Source organism: Hemiscyllium ocellatum, chromosome 24, assembly GCF_020745735.1.
Source record: "Hemiscyllium ocellatum isolate sHemOce1 chromosome 24, sHemOce1.pat.X.cur, whole genome shotgun sequence".
NCBI classification, from domain to species: Eukaryota; Metazoa; Chordata; class Chondrichthyes; order Orectolobiformes; family Hemiscylliidae; genus Hemiscyllium; species Hemiscyllium ocellatum.
Window position 1 is genome coordinate 39,668,474 of NC_083424.1, and position 21,101 is coordinate 39,689,574.

Genomic DNA, 21,101 nt, shown 5'->3' on the forward strand with positions numbered 1-21,101 from the left:
TTGAGTACAGGAGTTGGGAGGTCATGTTGCAGATGTACAGGACATTGGTTAGACCACTGTTGGAATATTGCGTGCAATTCTGGTCACCTTCCTTTCGGAAAGATGTTGCGAAACCTGAAAGGGTTCAGAAAAGATTTACAAGGATGTTGCCAGATTTGGAGGATCTGAGCTATAGGGAGAGGCTGAACAGGCTGGGGCTGTTTTCCCTGGAGCGTCAGAGGCTGAGGGGAGACCTTTATAGAGGTTTACAAAATTATGAGGGGCATAGATAGGATAAATAGACAAAGTCTTTTCCCTGGGGTCGGGGAGTCCAGAATTAGAGGGCATAGGTTTAGGGTGAGAGGGGAAAGATATAAAAGAGACTTTAGGGGCAAGTTTTTCACACAGAGGATGGTACGTGAATGGAATGAGCTGCCAGAGGATGTGGTGGAGGCAGGTACAATTGCAACAAGTGCTAGCAGGTGGGACTAGACTGGGTTGAGATATCTGGTCGGTATGGACAGGTTGGACCAAAGGGTCTGTTTCCATGCTGTACATCTCTATGACTCTATGACTCTGAGGTGCTTTAGTAAATTAACGGCAATATGGTATATAAATACAACTTACTGTTTATATTCTCTGGGTGTGGTGAAACGTTGCAGACTGCCAATTATCTTGCAGTAAACCATCTTAACTATGAGCTATCAAAGGCTGAGTTTTTGAATTGTTAAGATCCACATAAATTAATTACAATTTAAATAATTGTTTAAAGTATCATTTTAATTAAGTAACGTTTTAGATCAGTACATTTATTTAACAATTTGACATACAGACACAAACATTTTCCTAATTGTTGTCACTTGTACTTTCTCTCTCCTTGGAGCCATTTCATTCATATGCAGGTACATAATTCTTTGAAGTCTGTGTCACATGTAAACAGGATGGTAATGAACGCATTTTGCATGCTTGCCTTCACTGCTCAGATCTTTAAGTACAGGAGTTGGGAAGTGTTATTAAGGTGTAGGTGTATACTATACCTTTGAGAGAGAAGAAGCTGGCATGGACCTAGAGAGGCACAGGGTGTGCTGAAAAATGTAAAAATGTAACATTTGGTTGAAACAAATAGCAGGAGCTGCATTGTCATGGTACAAAACAAATTCAAATTTGGTCAACCAGTTTAAATTATGCCCCAGATACTGAAATCCAATCGAATTTGAATTTTACTATTTTGAATGACATCAAACCAATGAAATGGTTAGATGTTTCGGACATTTTGAACAGTTGGCGGGAGAAAAGGAAAGAGCAGCTAAGTATCAGACTGCCATCTCCTGGCAGTCTGGTGCTTGACTGCTCTTTGCTGTTCTCCTGCCAACTGTTCAAAATGTCCAAAACATCTGATCATTTCATTGGTTTGATGTCATTCAAAATAGTAAAATTCAAATTCGATTGCATTTTAGTATCTAGGGCATAATTTAAAATGATTGGCCAAATTTGAATTTGTTTTGTACCATGACAATGCAGTTCCAGTTATTTGTTTTAATGAAAAGTTCCATTTTATATTTTTCAGCACACTCTGTGTCTCTCTAAAAGGTACCTGACAATAAGAAATTTGTGCAGCAGAATACCAAAGCCGAGGGAAATCTACAGAGAAAGTTTGACATCCAAAGATGATAACTGGTGTTGAAATTGATTGATGTAAATGTAAAAGGGAATTTATTGGATCAGTATTGCATAGTGGGAGGTAAAGATCGGTTTAAGAGAAAGGAGTTATAAATTTTTGTTATCTAATGTTCTCTTTTGGACTTAGAGAATAAAATTATTAATTTTTCTTTAGTGATATTTGGGATAGTTCTTTGCCACTCGACATTCAACAGATTACAGCGTGAGGTAAGCTTTTCTGTGTGTCTGGTTTAACTTAGCAGAAAGGTTTACCCCTTGTCATAACAGAGGTCGTGTTGAGGTTGTACATGACATTGATGAGGTCCCTTCAGAAGTACTGTATCTGGTTCTGGTCATCCTATTATAGGAAGGATATTAGTGATTCCAAAAAGATTTACCAGGCTATCATTAAGAACAGAAGGTTTGTGTTATAAGGAGAGGCTGGATAGCCTGGTACTTTTTCAATGGAGCCTAAGAGGTTGATGGATGACCTTTATAAAGGTTTGTAAAATCAAGTGGGGTATAGATAAAGTGAATGGAACATGTCTTTTCCCTAAGGTGGGAGATTTCATGACTGGGGGGCATATTTTTAAGGTGAGAGGAGGTATTGAAAAAGGACATGAGGGGCAACCTTTTTACACAGACTGGTCTGTGTGTGGAATGAACTTCCAGAGGAAGTAGTGGATGTGGGTACAGTTACATTTAAAAGATATTTGGATAAGAACATGAATAATAAAGGTTTGGAGAGATATAAGCCAAGGTGGGACTAGTTTAGTGCAGGATTACGGTTGGCGTGGACTGAATGGTCTGCTTCTGAGCTGTACATCTCTGACTCTATAGGTCTGAGGAGGTTGGGTGCAAAGCTCCATATCTGGACCTAAAAGGATCATAACTCTTGGATGCAATTTTCAGTAAACCATTTTATTTTCACTCATTAAGGGCTATTGACTTTAAAGAATTGACAAAATTTCTTATATATACTGTTTAATAATGATGAAATATGTGAAGTTTAACCTTTCATTAGCAGGATTGTTTTAATTCTCAAAAACTCACAATTTGTATGTGAGCTGTTTTCTTGCTCATGAGCCTGTGTATATGAGTATTCGGCCTGCATTTAATCTATAACTCTGTAGTAGACTTAATTTATGCTATTGAATTATTGCAGACTATTTTTTCTGACCTTTGAAAAGAGTACTGAAACATTATATCCAGGTTATTTGGTAGCACATTGACATCAACACCTTTCAACTGTCAAACTGGAATTGAAACTAACTCAGAATGATGTGCTAACTGTCTCCTATCACTGCCAGTTTTAAAAACATCGGGTGAGATAAGCATGGCATGATCAGTCACGATTTAATTTGGAGTGAACATGATCTAATGAATTGGCATTTTCAGAGAGAGGCCACTAATGAGAAATGGGAAAATGTCATACTGGTTAGTATTGAGGCATATTGTGAGATACCTGAATATATGCTGTTCCACACAACTAACATTCTCACCATCTTATTATAAATTCAGGATACGTTTCTGAGGATGTTAAGTTGTATTGCAGATTGAAAGCAGTATCATACTTGTATTAGCACATTACAATATTGCGGACTGTACATGTGAAAAATATTTACAATCTGTTAAATCAAAAGAGATTTTACACTGTAGGCTAAGAACCAGTCTTATTTTCCTTCATTTACATCAATATCTTCAGGCAACGGGTAATGATATCTCAGAGAATAAACCATTCATCTGCCATTGGTCTAGCAGAAAAGAGTATTGCTTAGTTTTGTACAATGGTGCCAAACACTTCCAGATTTTAAATTACAAGATTTTTGCTATATTGTGTTGTTTAAAACTTTGCATATAATGCACTTTTTATTCCCTGGAATTCCAATAATAAAGACCTTTATCCTAATAAGAGAAAGAGGTTGTGTGCAAGTGGGAGCATTAATTGGGCAAGAATTCCAAGTATATGAGGGATGTGGCTCCAATCTGCTGACCTTTGTATTTTCTTGTCCAGACAAGATGTGTAAAGCTTAAAGTAAATAGAAATTAAAATACTATGGCGCGTGGAGCAACCAGAAACAGAACCCTAGGTTTCCTGCACTGTTTGTTGGATCTCATCCACAACTCTCCAATTCCCAGGACAGCAGGAAACCGAGAGGCTGCAACAAGGTAAGGGCAATCTGTCGGAGAAGACAAATGTCTCTGTGGCACTCCATGTGGCTCTGAAGGAGCAGGAATACTTCCTTTTGGTCCCAAAACTGCTCCATCATCAGAATTACCCCAAACTCAGGAATTAGACTTCATGTAGAAACAATTTACTGCAGATGTTGGAATCTGTACTAAAAATAAAAGATGCTAAGATCACAGTGGATCAGGCAATATCCATGGAGAAAGAGCAAGCTATAGTTTCAAGTTTAGATAATTCTTTAGAGCTGACGTGGAGCTCTGGTGAAGTGTCATTTAGACTTGAAATGTTAGCTTGCTGTCTCTTCTGCTGCCTGACCTGTTGTGATTTCCAGCATTTTTTGTTTTCAGTCGGATATCCCCACAGGTAGGTGACAAACCACCCAAAATCAGCCCTCTGACCCAAGGTTATGAATTTAACCCTGCTTCTGGATCGTAATTCAATTGATGAAGATGGGAGCCAAACTTTACTCAGTTGTATTTATTTACAAAGTGAAACTTGGCCAGCATATACCTCCTAACTCTCACACAATTTCAGTCGGTGTTTATATAAATGTTGTAAAGGCAGTGCTTTTCTATCTTACTGTATTTTTAATTGTGTGCTGAAATAGGAAAAGAGCTATTTTAAAGCCAAGAAATGTTGAATGATCACTACACTTTTAAAAGCCAGCAACCTGACCCTCCTGTAAGCACCATTTATATAGCTACTTGTTCAAGCAGTAATTGGTGTACTTTGCAGATGTGTAAGATCCAAGGGATGTGTACAAATGGAGATTCCGTTGGCAACAAGTATCTGATTGGTCTGTGGAATAATGACTGGTGATCAGTGACAAAGGCCCTCTACCCTGCCAAAACTATGATTGGTTCTCAGGGAGCTGAACAGCTTGAGACTGTGAATGAAAGATTGAAAAGCCACCTGATCTCCACCAGCTCAGAGCTGTCTCCTTTCTCCACATGTTACATTGATCTGTCATTTGGATTTGACCCCATTGTTTTAATGCAGAAACAAAATCTGAAGCTGGATTTCTAAAAATAATATATGCTTTTGAACCTCATTAGGATAGTCAAGCACGCAGACTACTTAATCATGGGCAGGATGCTGCCATTAATTTTCTATGTGAATGGGGAGACACAAGTTAGATCTATCAAACTTATACTTAGTCAGATGCAATGTAGAACATATGACAATTGTCAAAGATTTTACTAAAGCTAATGACCTAAGGGAGCAGTACAGTGTGATGCTGCTTAATGTAGTTGGAGTACTATTCACAACACTACAAGGAACATAAAGTTCCAAAGTTTCCAGATTATCTTTATAAATGCTTATTCCCCCATGTACCTAACAAAAATACTATCTAACATACATTCTGCACAATAAGATTTACTTTAAGTTTGAATGTTTTTTTTTAAATACACTAATGATGTCCCTAAGATATATAGGTAATATTTGTGAGAAGATAAGATATTGGAGTGAATTTTTAATCCGATTTGCTTCAGAATAAATCAGCAGACATAGATTGGGAAGATGGGTGAGAGACTTTTACATTGAATCACATGCACACTTTTAGGAACAGAAAGCACTGACATGAAAGATGCCTGCCTGAAAAAGAAGGAACTCCATTTGAACCTTACAATCAGCCCCAACTATCGTGCTGCACACAATTTCCTGAGCACCCACAGAATCCGCAGTTAGTATTAAGGTATGATAAATGTGTGAAAATCAATTTAAAGGACACAAGAAAATTAAGTATTCTTAAAATGTTTCTTAATCAGTTTTCTCAATGCCCTCTTGATTGGCTTTCTACCTTTCTAATTGTATTCTTGGGATATGGGCTGGCAAGGTCGCTATTTAGTGGTGGAACGTCTTTTTGAATGACTGCAGTCGTTGAGGTGTAGTTGCCACCACAGTTAGGTAGGCATTCTGAGATTTTGATACATTGACCATGTTGTGCAAGAGCAAATGTGACTTGAAGATGGTGAAGGTGTTTCCATGCACCCCTTGACTTTCAAGATGGTAGAGGTCACAGGTTTGAGAAAGTATGTCAAATAAGCCTTTGTTATTACTGTTCTTCCTCTATGTAGTTTTCACTGCAGTCACAGTGCAGTGTTGGTGGAAGGAATGAATGCTAAAGCTGATGGATGGGAGATTGCAAGTGAATTATTGTCCTGGATGGTGTCAGGCTTCCTGAATCTTGTTGCAGATGTATTTAACCACTAAACCTCTGGTATGCCTTACAGATTTTGATAAATTTTGTTTTGTCAGCATCATGTTTTCTGGCAGGAATACTCTTTATTTGAGCTTTATAGAGGAAGAAGAAAATAATCATTTGAAAGGATATCAAGCCCAACACAGTGCTGAAAAGTCACTTTGTGTCAACTGTTGGTACTCTCATAACCACATCTAGAGTCAGAAATCTTGCTTTGGCAGAGGATTACTGCAAGAGGAGACTTATATTCTGAAAATAAACTCATTACAAGACCAGATGGCACCAGTAAGATAATATACGCTGGATCAATACTAATGCTGGATCCCTCCTCAGACTATTCCAGCCACAATTTATCTAATGCCTGTGTGCAATGTATTGCTTGAAGGAATGCTAATGAGGGCTCAGCATGATGAAGGAGATGAGGGAAGTTGAGCACAGTAGTGGTGAAATGGAGGACGCGAAAAGCAAGTTAAATCCTCAAGTGTTTTGATCAGACTTGTGAACAGTTTTTGTAGCAAGATATTTTTGCCCTCTTTAGATATTCTTGCTGTCCGGTCCTCCACCATCAAAGTTGATTCTTGAAGCTAATTTTATTCTGCAGGCTTTGTGCTTAGATGCTTTGCAATTATGTATGAACCTGAAGTACTTGTTCCACTTGGAGGAATGATAAACTCAAGTACATATGTTACAGGCAGCAAAACACTTCACTTGAAGGATTTCAAATATGTCCCAGTGAGATTAATCCTTTTCATATTCTCATATACATAAAATGTATTAATAATGTTTGAAAGTTTGGTGAGACTTTCACTGTCAGGTTGAAAATGGTTCCAATTATAGATGGTAATTGACCCTAATAAAACAGATAGAAGCATCACCACGTTTACTTTGCGGCTTTTTAGAATGTACAAGCCCTTCAACTCACACTTGAGTATATCAAGCTTTAGTTAGCGCTCACAGCATGAAGAGAGCAAGGTAGACTTTTTCTTGTGCGACTCGTGACGTGTCAGCAGTGTTGCTCTCTGGAGCAAAATGAATTTTAAATAACAATGTGGCATACTTGAAAATTTACATGTTTTTATCAAGAATGTAGATCACAAATGTTACTATCTGCTGTGTTAATTATTCTATACATATTTTAAGAAAATTGAATTTAACACCTCATTTACATAAATACAAAAGTATGCTTCATTTATGTATTTCTGAAGTAAATTATATTGTAATATTGTTGTTGCTTTGCTTTGTATTTAGAATTTAGAACCAATTATCTAATTTGATTTTGTCGTCTTCTCCCTTTGTTAGATACATTGTCAGTGCCTCGATGGTCCCCACAGATTCCTCGTAGAGATCTGGGGAATTCAATTAAACACAGGTAAGGTATATAACTTGTCAAGTCTTGACAAACCTTACCCACAAAAATATCAGCTATAGTTGCACTGGCAAAACAATAATGCTAAGCATTAGCTTTAAATCATTCCTTAGTTTCTTACAGTGCACTTGCCTTGAACTGTTAAACCTCAAGAAATCATTGGCACCAAAATTAGCTATACCAGAGTGATATTACTCCACTGTTTCTACCAACTTGCAGGACGACTTCAAAGAAGTAAATTAAATCTCATGAGTCTTGAGTAGTTACATTATGAAGGCCAAACTCATTAAATGATGTTTGACTTAAAAATACTTCCCTCCCTCTTCAGTTTTATTTAGCTTCATTCCCATTTTGATCTCACTCATCTCTCCATTTCATTTAAACCTCTGTTATCTCTGTCTCAAGATCATTCTGAACTTTTGAACTTTCTGGGCTGAATCTTATATTTTCTTGGATAACTCTGAATTGCATTGAAGTTTTTGGAGGGTTTATTACAATGAGGCTCAGTGGGTTCTCACTGCTGAATAAGTGAGGTCCTGCTGAATAAGCTTGTCCTATGGCAGGACTACCTCCCAAGGACCATACCATGCCAGCCTGGTCGATGTTTCCACCAGGATTAGAGTGTTCTCAGCTCTTTGGAGAAATACCCAGCACCTTCCGCACTCTGCCATGCAAAGTTCCGCTATCTTTTCTCTCATGCCTCATGCTCACTCTGTGCTCCTATGCCACCTCCCACTCTCATTATTGCCTGTAGCATCTTCCCTCATTTGCTATCCTCCACCCCAGTCCAATCCCTAACACCACTCACCCTGCATGCCTCTGCATTGTCTACTCACTCAGACAGAACACCCCTCCACCATCACCACTATTCCCCCCCCAAACATACACCACCAGTAATAGCTGTGCTATCCAATTTCATCCCCTGTAATACCTCCCCCTCTCTCATTCCAGGCAGGTAATATCTCCACAATATAGCAGACTCAAGGGAAGTGATGGGCTACTCTGCATTACTCAACTCTTACGCAGAGAGGAACCTGATTCTGACTGGTCAGACCAGGCCTTCGACTGTTATCAGAGGCCGCCCTTGACTTACTGTGCTGAGGTTTCTTGAGTGAAGACTACCCGCTTGACTTGACTGATCACTGCTGACAAATATGGCAATATTTAATATGATATAAATATCCTAGATTTGTATCTCTGTTAAACAGCAAAATAGCAGTGATATGAGCCTACCATCTCTGGCTGAGAGGGCAAGATGCAAAAACGCAAGGTGAGGCACAGATGTTGTGAACAAACAGGTTTAGAGTTAAATGAATGCTATGAAAGTAAGTGAAGAATCTGGTCCCGTCCATAGGTTGAGTGTTTGTCCCTAAATGACCCTGCTGCAGCATAACAATGACCATTGCAGCCCTAGGGGAAGCATTGAAATACAGAATTGATTAAGTGGCTTGGAGATGTGCCATTAGGGTTTATCGAGGCAGGCACATGTCCGATGCCAGTACATGTGAATGTGGGATGTATGCTACTGGTGCGCATTGAGTGTGTCCTGTGATTTTTATCCCTCATTTTTAATATGGAGGTCCTTCAGAGCAAGCAGTGAACTGATTCCGCCAGGTGCTAACTCTGGTTTTCATGCTGACCTTTCCTGACATTGAGTTTTTTTGGCAAATTAGATCAGATGGGAGGCTGAATTTTATTGAGCTATTGCATTACAAATGATAATTACTGTTAATTAAGTCGAGCAAGGATCTCGCCACACCACTCGAGAAAAATACAAAAGATGTCACATGGACTCCCAGCACTTGTTGCCTGATTGTGATGTACATCTCGCCCTATCCTATATCACTCAAATCCCTACAAGTTTCTACTCCCGATTACTCTAATTTCTTTCTCTGTATTTCAGATTTTCCACTCTCCATTTCTTTTACTTGTTTTATTTCTTTCAATGTTTATTATTCATAGTGATTTTTCATTCTTTCAATTGCCATTTCAAGGTGCAGACCATTGTGCTTGTACTTCTTGATGGGCCTGAACTCAATCATTGAAGAATAAATCCTACCCCACCCTTGTGATATGTTGATATTCTGCATTAGCCATCCTTATGATCTCTGTGTAACATTTCCAATTAGTGCCATTTCATCTAATCTAAAGGAAATGTTCAATAAATAAAACAAATGTTCTCTCCGAGTGTAGCAATCCGTAACATTTACCCTATAAAACAATGCAATGAGTTGTTATTACAGTGTGGGCCAGGAGTGTTCATGATTTTACCAGCAAGTCAACAGCAAGCTGTTCTCACCAAAAGCAGTGAAATCTTTCTGAGAATAAATGTCTCAAAATATTTCTCAAGTCCTTCAACAATTGCCAAATTAATCCACCCTAAACATGGCCAAGATATTTAGGTAGGACTACTCCCACTTTTTTGACAAGGAATAAAAGTTAAGTTTAGGTTTTGAAATACACTTCAAGGTCAGAATTTTGTTCTCTAGAAATATGCCTTGACATTTATAGCACACTTAGCAGAGCAGAGAGTAATCCATGTGGTGTAATACTCTCACTTTATTAAATAAAACTTCCAGACTTCGCCTCATGCACCATCAGCAAGAAAAATGATTAGTTTGGCAATAGTTTTTGGGAAAAAAGAATTAATTTTTAAATTCTCTCTTTTAAGCTATTTGGAAAGAAAAATAGTATTTTCTTCAATATCTCAGGGTTTCCTTTGTTTTAGGATTGTAATGGGTCAGTATATTTGCTGTTGACCTGTATTTTGTTATAATACATTAAGTGATCAATTGTTCTTCTTGTAACAAGATAAATGGAAAGAAAACTTAATATTAACTCAGCTCTGCCAGATAACATTGCTCATGTTTTTTTTAACCCCTGACCTCACACAAGGCGTTAGTAAAGTTCCACACTGAAAATAAATATGTTGAACTTCTGTTTATGTGTATATATTTGTTGAGATATACTTCCGGTCCTCTAATACATTACGTGCTTTGATGATTCTTGACATGTCTCCTGTATTGGGGTTGTTTGCAAGCAAGACTCTGAACCTAAATCTCCAGTCTACAAATAATAATTATTCCTTTACTAAGCTTGGAATGCAGAGAATGTACTGCCAGTCCCCTCTAAATTGCTGAAGTTGTCTAACATGGCACAGAAGAGTGATTAATCCATGGATATTCTTAGTCTACCTGCCTTGGCACCATAGAGCTTAAAGGGATGATCAGTTTTTGTTTTTACATGTCACATATTGGGCTGGATTTCACCTGCCCTCTGGAGATGCACATGACAGGGAAGAACTGATAAATAGCAATAGAACGCATCGGAGGGGAGTCCAATGTCTTCCTGTCACCTACAGATTTTAGAAGCAGTGGCAGCCTCAGGGTAGACAGGTGCCTGCCAGGTTACCGACATCCACAGTCCCCATCAGGGCAATTAAATTCCTCAGTCTCTGAGCAGGTTCCAGATCTGGACAGGAGTGCACACCTTTATGATCGCTCCATGGCTGCTCCAGTATCTGCAAAATGGTTACGGTGAATAGCCCTTTTCCCCAGAGTAGGGGAGTTCAAAACTAGAGGGCATAGGTTTAAAGTGACAGGGAAAAGATTTAAAAGGGACCTAAGGGACACCTTGTTCACGCAGAGGGTGGTACATGTTTGAAATGAGCTGCCAGAGGAAGTGGTGGAGGCTGGTACAATTACAACATTTTTGGGCGGCATGATGGCTCAGTGGTTCGCACTGCTGCCTCACAGAGTCAGAGACCCGGGTTCGATTCCAGCCTCGGATGACTGTGTGGGGTTTGCACATTCTCCCCGTGTCTGTGTGGGTTTCCTACAGGATGAGCAAAAACCTTTTAAACTGATGCTGATACATTTTGGCTCCCATTCCTTACATGCACGCACAAATCAGATTACCACCTGAAGGTGAGAGGAATCCCTAAGAGTGAGGGTGCAGGCAGCTGGCAGATACCAGAGCGAACCACAGCAACTGGCCCAGGCATTAGATTCATGCCTTTGGAAAGCTCTGGGAGGCGAGTGCCCATCAAATGGTGGGGAGCTGCAGTGGGGGGTGGAAGGTGGGGTTTAATGGAAACCGTTTCCTCCTATGTTTCTACTCTTGCTAGCTCACAGAAAATCTGAAAAAAAAGCTTTTCTCATTGGGTGATGGCTACTGTCGTCAGCGGATTTGACCTTGAAGCGAAACCACCCAACACCTCAATTGGTGTTAAAATCGCTCATTGAGTTTTGTTGGTGGCACAATGATGATAATAGAAAGGAACTCAAGAAAGCTGTGCTTATTATCTGCATTTTAAAATTGCAGCCAGTCAAATCAGGAATGGGTTAGACGCCTGCTTTACTCCTGTCCAACCACTTGATTTCTTTAAACCAAAACAGGAATTGAGGTCAATGGAATGATAGGGTGTGAAGGACTCAGACATCTTGTACTAGTTTTCATTGCCCAAGTTATTTATGGTCTGTTGTTAAAGTTCCTACTACGTCTGTTTAGACGTTGTTGCTGTGGGCCATTGAACTCATCGATTACAATAATGTGCATCTATTCTTGATTCAGTTGTTGGTGAGCCTGTAACAAAAGCTGTTATGCAAACATTTCTTAATTTTTACAGTTTTGGCGAAGAATGGACCCGGTGGGCCATATAGATCTTTTCTCATCCTCTCCTGTCGATTGCTGTTCTAATTTATTGGAAACTTTTTCCACAGGGTTTCTCTCTACCAATACCAATTGAATGGATGCAGCACTATACAGTCTGCAGATAGGAGAAGTACGAATTTTGGAGGTTTTTTTAAGGAAATTTTAAGGGATGTGTCTGCAGTTCACCTCAGTGGTAAACTAAATTCACGTCTGTAACATACTATGGCAGTAGAGATGTGCTTTCAAAAGTCGAAATTCCATGTTGGACTATGCTATTTTAACATAATCAAATAATATTCTGATTCCTTAACATTTACAAATTCACAATACTTCAAAATAATATACCTTAATCACCTTACAATGAGTTGTTTTACAGTTTACATTATACAAATTAACATTTGATCATGTGCTTTTCATTTTCCTTTACACCTTTCCTGGTCACTTTATTTTTGTTTAAATCAAATTTTCTTAAAAAAATTGATTTCAGTGTTTGATCTCTAATTATTTTTCTTGTAGATTTTCCACCAAGTATTGGATGTCTCAGACCTGCACAGTTTGTGGGAAAGGGATGCTTTTTGGCTTGAAATGTAAAAACTGCAAGTATGTAACCAAATCAGATAACTTGTGATATAATTACTTCAGTTCACACTAGTGGTAATGTAAAAGAAAAAGAAAGACTTTGATGCTTTACAGTCAGTGAAGTAAATTTGAAATATACTTAATGTCAGAGTTGATTAGCTCAGCTGGCTGGCTGGTTTGCAATGCAGTAGTACCAACAACCCAGGTTCAATTCCTACAGCATCTAAATCTACCATAAAGGTGTCTCTGGACAAACGAACGACAATGAGAAGAGGTTAATACAGGACTGAAGGTGTTATATCTGAATGCATGCAGTATAAAGATATAAGGTAAATGAGTTGTGACGCAGATCAAAATTGGCAGGTATGACATGGTGGACATCACGGAGACCTGGCTGCCAGGGGATTAGGATTAGAAGCTGAATATTCAAGGATGTATATCCTATGGAAAAGATTGGCAGATGGGAAGAGGAGTTATGGTGGCCTTATTAGTAAGAAATGAAATTAAGTCAATAGTAAGAAACAAAGTAGGGTCAGATGCTGTAGAATCCATGTGGGAAGAATTGAAGAACCACAAAGGTAAAAAAAATCCATAATTGGAGTTATGTACAGGCCTCAAATGGTAGTCAGGAGCTGGGGTGCAAAATACGCCAGGAGATAGGAAAGGCAAAGTTACAATTTTCATGAGGGAATTTCAATATGCAGGTGGACTGGGTAAATCAGGTTGGTAGTGGGTTGCAAGGAAAGGAATTTATGGAATGTCAATGAGATGGCTTTTTGGAGCAGCTTGTGGTGGAGCCCACTGGGGAACAGGTAATACCTCCATGACCAGAACCTCCAAACTCTCTGTTTTTTCCTCCCCCAACGTCCCCAAAAGTACCCTTCCACTGACACACTCATTCGTTTGGCCAAATTGGTCCTCACCCTTAACAATGTCTCCTTCGAATCCTCCCACTTCCTCCAGACCAAAGAGGTAGCCATGGGCACACATATGGGCCCCAGCTATGCCTGTCTCTTTGGCTACGTAAAATAGTCGATCTTCTGTAATTACACAGGCACGACTCCCCACCTTTTCCTCCGCGACATTGATGACTGCATTGGGCGCCAGCTCGTCCTCCCGCGAGGAGGTTGAGCAATTCATCAACTTCATCAACATATTCCACCCTGACCTTAAATTTACCTGGACCATCTCTGACACCTCTCTCCCCTTCCTGGACCTCTCCATCTCCATTAATGACGATCAACCTGACACTGACATTTTTCACAAACCTACCGACTCCCACAGCTACCTGGATTACACCTCTTCCCACCCTACCTCTTGCAAAAATGCCATCCCATATTCCCAATTCCTCCGCCTTCACCATATCTGCTCCTAGAAGGACCAGTTCCACCACAGAACACACCAGATGGCCTCCTCCTTTAGAGACTGCAATTTCCCTTCCCACGTGGTTAACGATGCCCTCCAACGCATCTCGTCCACGTCCCGCACTTCCGCCCTCAGACTCCACCCCTCCAACCGTACCAAGGACAGAACGCCCCTGGTGCTCACCTTCCACCCTACCAACCTTCGCATAAACCAAATCATCTGCTGACATTTCCGCCACCTCCAAACGGACCCCACCACCAGGGATATATTTCCCTCCCCACCCCTTTCCGCCTTCCGCAAAGACCGTTCGCTCCGTGACTACCTGGTCAGGTCCACAGTCCCCTACAACCCACCCTCCAATCCAATCCCTGCCATCGCAGGAACTGCAAAACCTGCGCCCATACCTCCTCCCTCACCTCCATCCAAGGCCCTAAAGGAGCCTTACACATCCATCAAAGTTTTACCTGCATATACACTATTATCATTTATTGTATCCATTGCACCCAATGCGGTCTCCTCTACATTGGGGAGACTGGACGCCTCCTAGCAGAGTGCTTTAGGGAACATCTCCGGGACACCCGCGCCAATCAACCACACCCGCCCTGTGGCCCAACATTTCAACTCCCCCTCCACTCTGTCGAGGACATGGAGGTCCTGGGCCTCCTTCACTGCCACTCCCTCACCACCAGACGCCTGGAGGAAGAATGCCTCATCTTCTGCCTCGGAACACTTCAACCCCAGTGCATCAATGTGGACTTTTAACAATTTCCTCATTTCCTCTTCCCCCACCCCACCCTAGTTCCAAACTTCCAGCTCAGCACTGTCCCCATGACTTGTCCTACCTGCCTATCTTCTTTTCCACCTATCCACTCCACCCTTCTCCCCCCCCCGACCTATCACCTTCATCCCCTCCCCCACTCACCTATTGTCCTCTATGCTACTTTCTCCCCAACCCCATCCTCCTCTAGCTTATCTCTTCACGCTTCAGGCTCTCTGCCTTTATTCCTGATGAAGGGCTTTTGCCCGAAACGTCGATGTTACTGCTCCTCGGATGCTGCCTGAACTGCTGTGCTCTTCCAGCACCACTAATCCAGAAACAGGTTGTACTGGATTAAGTGTTGTGCAATGAGGCAGACTTGATAAAGGAGCTTAAGGTGTAGGAACCCTTAGGAGGCAGAGATCATAATATGACTGAATTTACTCTGCAATTTGAAAGGGAGAAGATAGAATCAGAGGTAACAGTATTACAACTGAATAAAGGCAACTAGACAGAGGCATGAGGGAGAAGCTAGGTAGAATTGACTGGGAGAGGAGCTGAGCAGGAAAGACAGTGGAACAGCAATGGCAGGGATTTCTGGGAATAATTCAGGAGACAAAGCAGAGATTCATCCTGAGGAAAAATGGTACAGGGAGGATGAGGCAACCATGGCTGACTAGGGAAGTCAGGGATAGCATAAAAGCAAAAGAAAAAGCATATAATGCGGCAAAAGACAGTTGAGAAACCAGAGGATTAGGAAGCTTACAAAGTCCAAGAGAGGGCAACAAAGTAGAAATAAGGAAGGAGAAAATTAAATATGAGGGTAAGCTAGCCAGTAATATGAAGGAAGACTGTAAGAGTTTGTTTAGACATAGAAAGGGCAAAGGGGAGGCAAAAGTGGAATTGGGCCACTGGAGAGTGATGCCAAAGAGATAGTAGCAGGGAGCAAGGAAGTGGCTGAGGAACTGAATAATTACTTCGTGTCAGTCTTTACGGTGGAAGACATGAGTAATATCCCAAACGTTCAAGAGAGTGAGGAGGTAGACCTGAGTATGGTGGCCATCACCAACGAGAAGGTGCTAGAAAATCTGGATGGCCTGCAGATGGATAAATCACATGAACCAGAGGGACTACACCCTAGAGTATGAGATATGGCTTCTGAGGTAGAATAATCAGATGGTCATTCATTTTACTCTGAGTACAGACTTGCAAGCTTAACCTTAGAGACCATATTTTGACAATTGAGGATCGCAAGATAATTAGACTCAACATTTCAATTTAAAATCAGACTGAATTCAGACTATATCACAAGGGAGGAAGAAGTCATGCTGAAATTGTTTGTGCTATTTATTCCCATGTTGGCAATTTTCTCTTAGATATTAGAGGATGAAACTCCTTACAGTTGTTCCTGTTTGCTGTGATGCCATCTGGTGACTGCAGCATTTCCCAGCAAAGAATGGGCACAAGTCAATGAGCTAATTTACATGTTTGCAATATTTGAAGCCCTGGTGTAATCAGGTTGATTTGTCAGCAAACTGCTCATAACAAGGAATTATTTCTTTTTTACATCTGCCAAGTTTACATGTAGCAACTTGCCTCTTACCAGAACAATCAAAGAACAATGCATTAATTCATACATTAGGTGACAGAGGCATTAACATCTTGGCAAACTTTTCACCACTCACTCAATGAAAATTATACAAGCATGTTATCCATTTTTTTGGAGCGCATGAGTGCATGCATGTCTCTACTCTTACACCAACCCAATGTCTTAATGAGCAGAAAAGAATATCAGTCCATGGTTTAATGTGGGAGTAAAAATTGATGATATTTTCAGATAAGTGGCCACTGATTTATGGTGGAACATATTATCAACATTTTGAAACAGTGATTCAGATCTTTACATAGATTGATGAGGCTTTCATTCAGTGTACACCTGCCAAAATATGAAGCTTATAATAGTTGTCCAGTTTTGCCATTACATAGGTCTTAACAGATGGATAAAGGGGTATGACTCTGACCATTGGCAGAGCCCTAGATACACTGAGCCCTAGATACATTTTGTGAACTCTGGGATGTGCTATTTCAAACACACATGGCTTAGCCTCACAGCACAAAATTAACAAATCACCTTCTTATATGTTATCCTTTGGCAGTTTGGAAAACTTATGGATTGAATGTGACTGGTGCATGTGTGACTGCAATGGAGAGGTTGCCTTCCTATATCCCATTCTATTTACTTTGCTGTCTCAGTGAGTGGGTTATGCACAATTTCCCCTAATGTGCTTTTCCAGCTTTTTTTGGGTCCAAATGAATATTATAATAACCAGATTCTGAATTAAAAACATTTGCCACAAAGCCTCAGAGTAGAATCCCAGAGTTTGCTATCCAGATCAGAGCTAGAGTATGGAATTGAACTCAACCATACTGAGAATCTGACCAATGCCCCTCTTCCTGCTGTTTTCCATTGCTTTTGGTAATGGCTGGTATTCTGAATGATCTTTCTGTTTCAATGTGAGGAATTAGCTGGTGTTTTCTGCTGAGACATGCAAAACTGCTACAAATCTGGAGGGATTGATCACCTTCCCCAGAGGTGCTGGCTTGGCCCGATGTATATCATAGCAAGCAAGCAATTGGCAAATATCTAAAAGGCCAATCTGCTATCACTATCAGCAAGTGGATTGGACTGTAATTTTGGGAATACCTAAACGCACCATAAACCAAGGTAGCTTAAAAAGTAAGCAACCTTGAGAAAATAGACAACAGAGAGAACCATATAAGCATGCCATTGACGTTGATCTAATATCAAATCAACTTCCTGTATGAATAGTTTACTTTCACTTCTTCTTTCATTAGGTTAAAATGCCACAACAAATGCACCAAAGAAGCCCCACCTTGTCATTTACTCATCATTCATCGTGGAGGTGAGGTTAATACATTTGTATTTTGTAATAAGTACTTGTATTTTGACTTTGAAATGTGCCAATTATCTGTTCCTCCATTGTTAAATACTGGGGACAAATAAAGTGATTATGCCATTTTTGAATTTTATGAATCAAATTAAAAGAGACTTAGTTATTTCTGTATCTTCACAGTCCTTTGTCAATGAGTCATTGGGCCCCTTACCAGTTCCTTTTCCTTGCATTCTTTTTAAATAATGTAGTTCATTTGCGACTGCCTCTGTGAGAGCTTTACCTTAAATTTTAAAAACCATTGTTTCGTTCAATTTTGTAAACAAAAAAGTGTATTTTTCTTTGTTAAATGCATGCATTTTATTAAGTAAGGGCACCGTACACATAATTGATTTTAAGATCCATCAGAAACTGCTGATCCGGCAGCTCTGTCAGTGTTCACATCAACTTCTGGGAGCTGCACATACACAGTAAATATAGAAATCCAGAAGCTGCTGTCAGTAATTTTACTCATCCTCATAGGATAACCTACAAAAGCCCCTCAGATTGCAATCAGATAAAAATCACTGGACTGACAAGTATTTGCCCTTTAATGTTATCAGTTTCAATGTATAAACCCAAATAAAAGGTTTAATGGTGTTCAAAGTTCAAAATTATTGCTAAAAGCTTTTATGGCCCAGAAAAGAAGTTTGTTGAACAAAAGGTTTCTCTGTTACAACAAAAGTATCCACATTTTTAAAATAAGACGTCTAAATATTGTTTATGAAATGTTAGCTAGTAACTTTATTCTGTATGTGTGCACCATCATTTCATTTTGCTATCTCTAAAACACAAATAAAAATACTTTTAAACCTAAGTAAAACAATTTTACATCCATATTTGCTGTTTATAAGAATACTGCAATATTATTGGCTGTTTACTCTTACTGATGACATCATTGTTGTTTGATGTCTAAAGACCCCCATAACATGGTGCCAGATTTTAAACTAATGCCAGAATGGGGGAAATCCACACCACAGAGATTGCTAGACCTTGGTGGGCAGCTTTCTTTGAGGTCAATGGCAAGCACCGTCACTTTGCTACTGATCATTAAATCCAGACCACCATAACTGTCAAGTTGTTGTACTCCCAAATATCACTACTCATGAATAACCTGGTGCTAAATCTGACTCCCTCATATGAAATTTATGACTGCGCTGCTAGCATAAACAAACCAGATTCAGCAAAGGGCCCATTTTCCAGAATCCAGACCAGTACAATAGCATTATATATGCAGTTTCACTTTGTTTGATCCCTAGACCAAATGTTAAAGAAGAAATGTAGAGCTACTTTGTTTCAAAGTCATTTGGGCAAATGTGCCCAAATTCGGTTCCTCTGACTTTCATCGTCTGAGAGTTAATTTGAAAGCTATAAATGCAAATTTGTAGTGAGTCCAGATGCTTTTTATCCTTGTTGCCTTTGTACAGAGTAATTGCAGCTGATCAAACTGCAGTTATTTGTGTAAATGCAGCCCTCAGCTCTGGGAATCTCGTCCTTCAGACTAGAACAACAATTTGTACTTTTGATTTTATTTCTTAGCATGTTCCATTTGAGTTAGAAAAGTACTAGTCAAAGCAGCACTGTCTGCTTGGAGAATCAGTTCGAATCAGAACACCAAAATCTACTTGTTTCAGCATCTGAGATATATGCATGTTTGCAACGTATCTCTTGCAAGTACAATTAGAAGTCCCCGAAGACAAAACAGCTCAGTACCATTGCTTTAATAGACATTTCACCTATTCTTAAAAAAGGCACAAATTTATTCCAACCACAATTTTTTTTTCTTACAAGGCCTATAAGTAGAGGAATGAAGATCACTGACCAGGGTACAGTACCCTATTTGATGAGATTAAAGTACAAAGTATTCCTCCGGGGAAACTAAAGCTGTCCCCAACATTTCAAAACTTATGCCTCAGTGATGCAAAGATTTACTGATCAATACTAGTAAAATTCTAATCATCTTTTAGCTTTAAAAGATTGCATTTAAAAATTCAATTTGTTGACCTACTCTTTCTTTAACAATAGAGTTGTCATAGTGTCGTACAGCACTAAAACAGACCCTTTGATCCAACCAGTCCATGCCAAACATAATCCCAAACTAAACTAGACATACCTGCCTGCTCCTCGCCCCTATCCCTCCAAATATTTCCTAATCAGGTACTTATCTAAATGCACTTAAATGTTGTAACTGTGCCCATATCCTCAGGAAGTTAATTTCACACGCAAACCATCCTCTGTGTAAAACATTTGCCCTGCATGTCTTTCAAATCTCTCTCCTCTCACCTTTAAAAAAGCTCCCTTCTCTTGTAATCTCCTATCCTCGGGAAAAGGCACCTACCATTAACCCTATCTATACCTCTCATGATTTTATAAACTTCTACAAGGTCACCTCTCAACTTCCTACATGCCAGCAAAGAAGAATCCCAGCCTATCCAACCTTTCTTTATAACTCAAACCTTCCATATCTGGCAACATTCTGTCAAATCTCTTATGAACCCTGTGTAGCTTAATAATATCCTTCCTATAACAGGGCGACCAGAACTGGACACAGTACTCCAGAAGAGGCCTCACCAATGTCCTGTACAACCTCAACATGACTTCCCAACTCCTATACTCAAAGGACGGAGCAATGAAGGCAAGCGTGCTATATGCCTTTTTAACCACCCTGTCTATATGTGACGTAAACTTCAATGAATTAAGTACTTGAACCCCTAAATCCCTCTGTTCTATAACACTGTACAAGGCCCTGCTGTTAATTGTATAAGTTTGTCCTGTTTGTTGTACCAAAATGCAATATCTTGCATTTATCCAAAATGAACCCCATCTACCATTTTTTCAGCCCATTGATTCATTGATCAAGATCCCTTTGTAAGCTTAGAAAGCTTTCTTCATCTACCACAACACCAATTTTGGTGTCATCTGCAAACCTACTAACCATACCCTCTATACTGTCATCCAAATCTATATTTAAATAACAAACAAAAAGAAAGGGACTCAGAACTGATCCCTGTGACTTGAAATAGTAAGATGAAGATCCCATGATCTAATTGTACAAGCAATCGTAACCTATATTTTTAGTTTTAAAAGTAATTGATTTCTACAGATTAATTCTAAAAATGCACCTGGAAGATATTGGCCATTGCACATGGGTCTTTTGATTAAGAAGTGCTTAGATAACCAGTGTAGAAGAAGGCTGCCTTGAAAGTTGTCACTTGTTCATTTTGCATACTTTCATCGTTCTCATGAAATACATTTCAATTTGTATTAAAAAATGCATTAAAATCCAAATTATGACCTGCTAAATCTGGGAGCCATGTTGAAAATTTCCTGATCTTTTAGGCTCTGAGTGCATGGAAAATTAATCATTAATATTGATAATTGAATAATAAAATTAATAGTTT

At 39.6% G+C, this 21,101-nt stretch overlaps 1 protein-coding gene across 1 annotated transcript in view; it reads left to right on the forward strand.

The window, feature by feature from the left end:
* ksr2 (kinase suppressor of ras 2) overlaps positions 1–21,101 on the forward strand; it is a 434,890-nt gene that overhangs the window by 247,301 nt on the left and 166,488 nt on the right. Inside the window, exons 6-10 of the mRNA XM_060844153.1 lie at positions 7,329–7,398; positions 12,565–12,648; positions 17,606–17,673; positions 20,231–20,301; positions 20,804–20,882. Coding sequence (XP_060700136.1) covers positions 7,329–7,398; positions 12,565–12,648; positions 17,606–17,673; positions 20,231–20,301; positions 20,804–20,882 — 372 coding nt within the window. The remainder of the gene's footprint in view (positions 1–7,328; positions 7,399–12,564; positions 12,649–17,605; positions 17,674–20,230; positions 20,302–20,803; positions 20,883–21,101) is intronic.